Source organism: Cariama cristata, unplaced genomic scaffold (assembly GCF_000690535.1).
Source record: "Cariama cristata isolate BGI_N322 unplaced genomic scaffold, ASM69053v1 scaffold23408, whole genome shotgun sequence".
NCBI lineage: Eukaryota > Metazoa > Chordata > Aves > Cariamiformes > Cariamidae > Cariama > Cariama cristata.
Window position 1 is genome coordinate 1 of NW_009630934.1, and position 7,392 is coordinate 7,392.

The 7,392-nt window shown below is 57.5% G+C and overlaps 1 protein-coding gene across 1 annotated transcript; it reads right to left on the reverse strand.

Annotated features, from left to right (window-relative positions):
• Positions 1 to 159: 159 nt before the first annotated feature.
• Positions 160 to 4,537, reverse strand: ALAD (aminolevulinate dehydratase; the record flags this gene model as incomplete). Its single annotated transcript, XM_009705766.1, has 9 exons — positions 4,425 to 4,537; positions 4,207 to 4,257; positions 3,395 to 3,491; positions 2,892 to 3,027; positions 2,318 to 2,401; positions 1,968 to 2,056; positions 1,604 to 1,659; positions 816 to 903; positions 160 to 246 (listed from the first exon to the last, which is right to left on the reverse strand). Coding segments are annotated over exons 1-9 (801 nt in total), but the record flags the coding sequence as incomplete, so codon positions are not given.
• Between the last annotated feature and the right edge of the window lie 2,855 nt (positions 4,538 to 7,392).

The window sequence follows — 7,392 nt, forward strand, 5'->3', positions numbered from 1 at the left end:
CAGTGCTCCCAGAGGTGCCCCAGCACCCACCTCAACACGTGAAACCAGGAGTCACAGCCCCTCCAGTTCGGATATCCAAACTGGCCATCCTGAACGCGCACCTCTCCCCCTCCTCCTCCAGGGACACCCTGTGCCCTCGCTGGCACAGAAAGAGCTTACTCGAGCCTTGACATCCCTCACGAGGTCCAGGTAGGGCATCCCCGGCTTCACCATCAGCATGTCTGCTCCCTCACGCACATCCCGGTCCTGCAAGGGGAACACGCGTGTCACCCCGGCACTTTGGGGTAGAAGAATGTTTTCCAGCAAGTCCGCAGTTGGTTTTCCCCAGAAGTTTTGGCCTGGTGGTTGCTTTTCCCAGGAGGGATCACAGAAGGGTCTGGCGAGCCCCTAATGGCCACAGGAGTCCGCGGACAGGCTGTGATGGGGAAGCTGATACTCCCTCACCAGACACGCAGGGCCTGGGGAAAGCCGGTAACTGTGTATTCCTGGACCTGACACCAGCGGCGTATGGGGTCACCAGCTCCACAGCTCCTGGCGTATGGTCCTCAAGCCCATCCTGGGGACCAGCTCTCTGGCAGGCTGATGGGCCTCACGTTTCTCTTGCTTGTGGAGGGGGCAGACCCTTGACCATTTCAGCTGGTGTGCCTCCTACCCCCTTTTGACTCCAGCACCCCTGATCTTGCTCTCCCCAAACCCTGCTGCACTGCTGGGTGTGAAGGCTTGTTGCCTGGGCGCCACATGAGGGTTTTCTAGTCCCCACAGCCATAAACCCACCCTCGGCGCTGCCCTAGACAGCCCGATCCTGGCTCACTCACCACAGCACGCATTGCCAGGCCCCGGGAGCCCGGTGGCAGCTGGTAGCATCGCCTGTCTCCGAAGGCAGGTTTGGATAGCGCAGCATCCCTGGTGACGGGCAAGAGAGAGGGCAGAGGATGAGGACCAGCACAGCTCCCTCTGCCTCTCACCTCGAACAGTTCCAGAAACATGAGGACAGACTAGGACAAGTATCTGAGCCATCAGGGCCAGGAAAATGGGGGCTCTCCTGACCCACCTCAGCACCCCAGGATCACTCCGAGAGGTCTGACAGGCCCAGACTGGCCCTGCAAGCTGTGCTTCACACCCGCTGCCCTTCCCATACCCAGCATCTGGGGTAAAATTTTGCCAGATGTGTTCCTTTTGCTCCTTTCCAAGGCAGGTTCCTCAGGGACGCCCCATCGGGGTCAGGCCGGTTCTTCGGACGAGGTCTAGTAGCTGACTGAGCTGAGGCTTGTCCCTGAAACCACCCTTTGGGGCAACACGGGCTCCTCCTGCAAGCCCCCTCTCCTTTGCCTGCCTTGCCACCAGCACCCAGGACGAGCAGGTGAAGGGGTGGGATGAGAAGATCACCCAGGTGATCTTCCCACCAGCCAGCCTCTCCTGGGCAAGGTACATTTGTCTCCCTTTTGCACTGGGAAGTAGAAGGATGGTGCTCCAAAGCAACCAGCATGGCCCCAGCTGCAGCCCAGGCTCTGGCAGAGCCCCCTTCCCAAATAACTAACTGGGGACACACTTCCTGGCCAGGCCGGCCTGGCTGGGGACACTCCTGGCTGCGGGACAGACCCACCTGAAGGGACCATAGAAGCACGAAGCAAACTTGGCACTGTAGCTCATCACTGAGACCTGCAGAGGAGAGCAGAGCCACGAGGGTCAGAAGCCTGGTGCTGCATCCCGGCACTGGGGCAGTAGTGATTCCCCCCCCACAGCTGTTTTATACGCTGCCCCACATCCTCCTTCCCCTGCCAGAGGCCTGCCACCTCGCTGTCCTCATGTCCACCCAAGGACATTCCTTTCCTGTGTGCACCAGGGCAGGGAAATGCCCGCGGCACATCCTGGGTTTGCTTCTCCCACTGCTTGCCCAGGTCCTGTTGTGGTGCAGCGTCCCCACGGACATCACTCCTGCCTTTGGCACAGGCAGATCCTGAGCTCACCTTATTGCCCAAGTCATTGGAGATCAGCGCCTTCTTCATGGCCGCGATGCGTCCATCCATCATATCCGAGGGGGCAACGATGTGGCAGCCTGCAGGGAAAGACCAGAGACGCTGAGAGGTGCCCGAGGCTCTGACTCTGCAGGAGGAGGTGACCCCAGGGCCAAAGGGGCCCCCGGGTGCCCACAGCTCTGCTGGGGCCGGTGCGTGGAGGGCAGGGGGAGCCTCCCCCAGCTCGGAGCAGAAGCACTCCCAGTTGGAGCCAGGCCCAGCTTGCTTTTGGGCCTGCTGAAAGTGAGAGGGGGGCAAGTCTGTGAGTCAAACTTGGGTACTGCTGCCAGGAGACTCCCCACCTGCTTTGGCATAGGCCAGCGCCACTTCTGCCAGCCGCTGGCAGCTGAGCTCGTTCTGGATGGTGCCGTCTTCGCGCAGGATGCCTAGGAGACAAACCCGGAGTTACACAACGGGCTGGACAGTCAGTTGCCTCAATCCCTAGGGTGGGAGTGTGGCTCTCAGGACAAGCTATGGAGATGCTCAGAGCAACAGCAGGGACTGTGTTAAGGGAGCTGGGTAAGGCCCAGGAGACTATCGACACAGCCCTCCCGGGACTGGACACAACATGTGGGTGCTCCAGGGAAGGGAAGGGAAGGGAAGGCAGAGATGGGGGATGCAGACGGGCACTCAGACAGATTCAGATGATTTGAGTGGGTGCCTTAACTACCCATGCCTCCCACCCTGCTGTCAAAAGCCAGAAGAGGTCTCCCAGGCTCAACTGCACCAGTACTGGGGACCCAAGACTTGGGGCAGGAGGTGGCCAGACCCCACCAGCACATGTTGCTCCTCATCAGAAAGTGACAAAACCCCGGAAACTCCCAGTGCCAGCAAAACACCTGAAGAGCAGCCCAGGACCCCAGGCTGTGTACTCACCACAGTGCCCGTGGGAGGTGTAAGGGCACAAACAGACATCGCAAGCAATTAGCAGCTCTGGGAAGGTGGAGCTGATCTTCTTGATTGCCTGGATGGCAGGTGTGTCCTCTGCATCAGCAGCAGAGCCTCTCTCATCCTGTGAGAAAAGAAATGTCTCAGCAGGCACAGCCAAGGGCTTCCCACAGCAGTTCTGCCCAGGAAATGTTTTCTGAACCATGAGACCCTGTAATGCAGGGCGGCGTGACCACCAGCGATAGAAGAGGGCAATGGAGTAGTGCCGCTGAGCAGCCAGTGCAGGTCTCAAGGCCACCTGCAAGAGCTCTGGGAGCTTTTTTGGTGTCACTGCAGTCTCCCATCCCCATCCTGCTCTGCTGAGCAGGGTGTGAGCATGCCCAGAGACCCTGAACTGCTCCTGTTTGATCAGAAGACCCCCCCAGCTCCACACTGCTCTCCCACACCCCTGTGGCTACCCCAAGCCCCCAGCCACCACCACGCACACTGACCTTGTGGACCTTGCTGGGCACCCCAAAGATGAGCACACACTTCAGACCGTCTTTGATGAGGGGACGTAGCATCCCCTCCAGTTTGTTGACTCCATACCTGAGAAAAGTAAAGTGAAGGGGGCTGCCAGGCACCCAGACCTGCTCCGTGGGGCGAGCTGGTCTGTGACTTGGCTGCTGGTCTGTGAGCGATCCAGCATCCACGCCAAGCAGCAGCTGGAGGTACAGGGGAGGTGTTGCCTGAACACTGGGAGGAACAATCTGGGACCTTATCTGGGGCTACAGGAGCATTATCTACCCGGCATGGACACTCTGCTCTGAAAGGATGAGCATGCCCTGCCCTTGGATCCCTTATCTTGGCGCCCCTGAAGCAGATCCAGCCCATCTCCCCATAGGACCAGCCCTCTGGGGCCCCTCTGACCACAACCCTGCTGATGTGGCAGCAGATGAAGACAGGAGCTGCCAGTCCAGCAAGATCCAGTGCAAGACCTGAGCCCATGTCCTTGTACAGGTTTTCTAGGTGCTGCTGGAAATCCCATTCGCTTCCAACTTCCCCGCCAATGAGTGCTCTGGGACATTGCGAGACCCTGGCTCTATCCCTGCCTGTACTGGTACTTTCCCAGCATTCCCAGTATGATTCCCTCCACTCCCTTAGTGGACAAATGCTCCCACCCTGCCTGATGCTGGGGGATCCCCAAGGCAGGGAGCACAGAGGGTTGGAAGCATCCCCCCTGGCTCATGCTCATCTCAGGCCATACGTCAAGCCTGCTGGGGCACAGGGCACGGCACACAGCTCGGTGGGGCTGGATTCTTACCTGGCTTGTCCAGGGAGGCTGGAGATCGGTTCCACTGCATCAGGGCTGTCACTGCAGGAGGTGGATGGGACAGAGACGTGAGGACTCGGTGTGAGAAGGAAGCCCCTATCCCAGGCTTGTCCACGGGGAATCTGAACCTATCTAAGAGCTCAGGGAGCACCTAAGCCAGTCAACCTGAGCTTGGTCATCCCTAACCCAGAGAACCAGGGCTCACTCACGTGACAAAAATGGGGTAGATGAGGTTGGAGGCATCGAAGGTGGTTGCCGTACACTGCCAGGAGCGTAGCACAGGGTGGAAGTAGCCACTGTGAAGAAGAGAATCTGCCTGCATCTTGGGCCTTGGCTAGGAGGCTGTGGAAGGAGAGCCTGAAACACCAAAAGAAACCGGCAGGCTGGTTAATGGCGATGTCCTGGTAAGGTGCTGCTGTCGGCGCAGGTGTGGAGGGAGGGCAGCCACTGCAGGGCCGTCCCTGTCCCAGGCACACGTGGGGAGCACGAGCTGCAGCCCAGCCAGCCTCAGCCCAGCTCTCCCAGGCTCTGCCCTGTGCCAGGTGGGTGTCGCAGGACCCCGCATCAGCAGGCACAGCACGGCAATTCCCATAAAGGGGGACGATGCTGACTCCTCCCCACAAAACCTCCCAATTCTGTGTAAGAAACCACAAGTTTATAGCCACCAGTGTCCTCCTGCAGCAGAACCACGCTCACACGGTTCAACAGGACCACCTGCCTCAGGCTCCCTCTGTTTTAGCTTGCACACCTGTAACAGCAGTTTTCTAACGACGAGACGGTCATTGCTTAATTCATTTTGCTTTTGCTTAATGCCGTATAACTGTGTGATCCAGCTTTTGTATACAGAGTAGTAAAAAGCTGCTCTGCATACCACAAAGTATTTATGGACACAGTATAAAGGTGCAGTCACAGAAGAGTACGGGCGCTGGATGAGAGAGGCGCAGGATCATCCTGAAGACACCAGGGCTTTAAACCTCACAGTCACACAACTCCAGCGGCCACTGACTGCTGGATAAAAAAAACTGGGGAGTTGGGCAAAACTTATTTCAGAAGTAACAAAGAGCAATTACTCAACATATATAAATCAAGTGTTAGCGATGTTATTGCTGAAACTTTCTCTGTAGCAGTATTTTCTTCTTCTGCAACAGATCTAGTAATAATTCTGCGATTAGACCATTAAGATTTTAAGTTTCCACTAGCACTAAATTCTCACAACATGTCGTTGCTTCGAGCGTGACGGAAGGGGCCGGGGGAAGGTGGCTGCCCCGGGACAAGGCATTTGGCTGCAGCACAGAAGAGAGCAGCTGTTACAGCCCTGGGAACCACAACTTGAACAACAGACTGTTTATACAGAGCGGCTTCAAGGACTTCTGCTGGCTGCACACACAGGGCCACATCCCACAAACACCCCGCGCAGAGGAGGCCAGGGGTGCCCTGGGAGACAAACAGCAAAGTCCCTACTGCAGACCACGGATTGTGTTTTGAGAGCCGAAACCCAAGGGAGGCAGGCGGGAGGAGAGCTGGAGAAGGGCTTCTGAAAGAGCAAGTGGGATTCCTCCGCAGGCACCCCCAGGCAGGGCAAGGCTTCCCGCAGGAGATGGAGTGGACACAAGGATGGGACCTGTCTCAGGGGAGCAGCCCTGCAGTCCCCAGTCCCATCCCAGGAGGGATTCCCCAGCAATAAACCTCACTGCCCTGGCAATCTCTGGAGAGCAGACATGGCTCACTTTTAGCATCCCAGGATGCAGTCCAGGGGAGAAAGTTTTAGGCCAGCACTTACAACAGCAGTCAGCAATGGAGCTGGGCAGGAGATAGCTCCATTCTTCTGGAAAACCTTTAATTTGAGATGTTCACCTATTTTACACACTCAAGACCCTTCAGATATTAATGCTGAGCCAAATTCTCAGTCTGTACCAGGCCACCCCAGCGCATAGGTCACCCGTAATGTAGAGGCATCGCATTCAGTCCAGGGCTTGAACCGAGTCTCTCATACCGCAAGCAATCACCTCTGCTTCGGGATGGGGGAAAAGGCACCTCTCAGTTACTTACAGGCTTATACGTATAAAAACACAGTATAAAAAAAATCAGATGGTGCTTGCAGGGCATGCAGACCAGCTGACGGGCACGCTGGCAGTGTCATGGCATCACTTGCCAAGTAATTTTTAGCCCTGGAAAGCTGCTGCTCCAGTCCTTACTTGCAGGGAAGGGGACAGCCCTTGGGTGAACTGGAGTCGGCAGCTCCAGCGCAGCGGTTGGGCTGCTCAGAGAGGGCTCCAGGCAGGCAGTGATTGAGAACAAAGGGCTCAGTGAACAAAACCCACCTCAAGAATCCAAAAAATGCTTTAAACAGTTAATCTCACAGGAGGAAGAGGAGGGGGGACCGGGTGGAAGCAGAGCCACCTGACTCTGTATGTGACAGATAGAGACGGCAGCTCCAGGAACTGCCATCTCTGGGCAAGGAGGAGATGGGCACCCAGCGGAATTGCAGAGGGGAGATAACAGCCCTGCTGCGAGGCCAGGGGAGCCAGGGCCCTTGTTACGAGCCCCATGTGCAGGAGAAGCTGCCACCAGCCAAGGGCTGCAGGCTCCCCTGGCCCACGCCGGGCACCTGGTCGGACGAGGGCACTGGGGGTCTCACCGCCACAGAGCCATCGCGTGCCCCATGGCTGCCTCACAGCCGGGGAAGGAGGGCAGGGGATGCAGAGCAAGGACTGCAAGAGTGCTGCGATAAGGGGACGTTGCACCACATGCCCTAGAACGGGGCTCTTTCCCCCCAAATCCCCTTAGGGCTCCCAGCAGAGCGCACCCCCCTCTTTCTTCGATGTTAAAGGGTCAAATCTGGCTTTCTAAAGCAATTTCTTCATGCAAACCAGGGCATCAGTAAGGAGGAGTTTAGGAACAGCCCTGCAGCTCCCTCCTGAGCAAACAGCTCCGTAGCAGAGCGGTTTCACCTTTGCCCCTTCACACCGGGACTGCTCGAGGACGAGCCCAAAGCCGCAGCACCCAAGCCCGTGCCTTCACCCAGCCTGGGCCCGCTGTGGTGACCCTGGGTGCCTCGCGGTATTTGAGAAGAAAAGAAGCGACAGCAAACCGAGAGAACCACGCACATGCTGCCCTCCCTTTGCACTAGTGCAAACGAAACAAACTTAGTGCGTGGGCTGAAGCCAGCCCCGACGC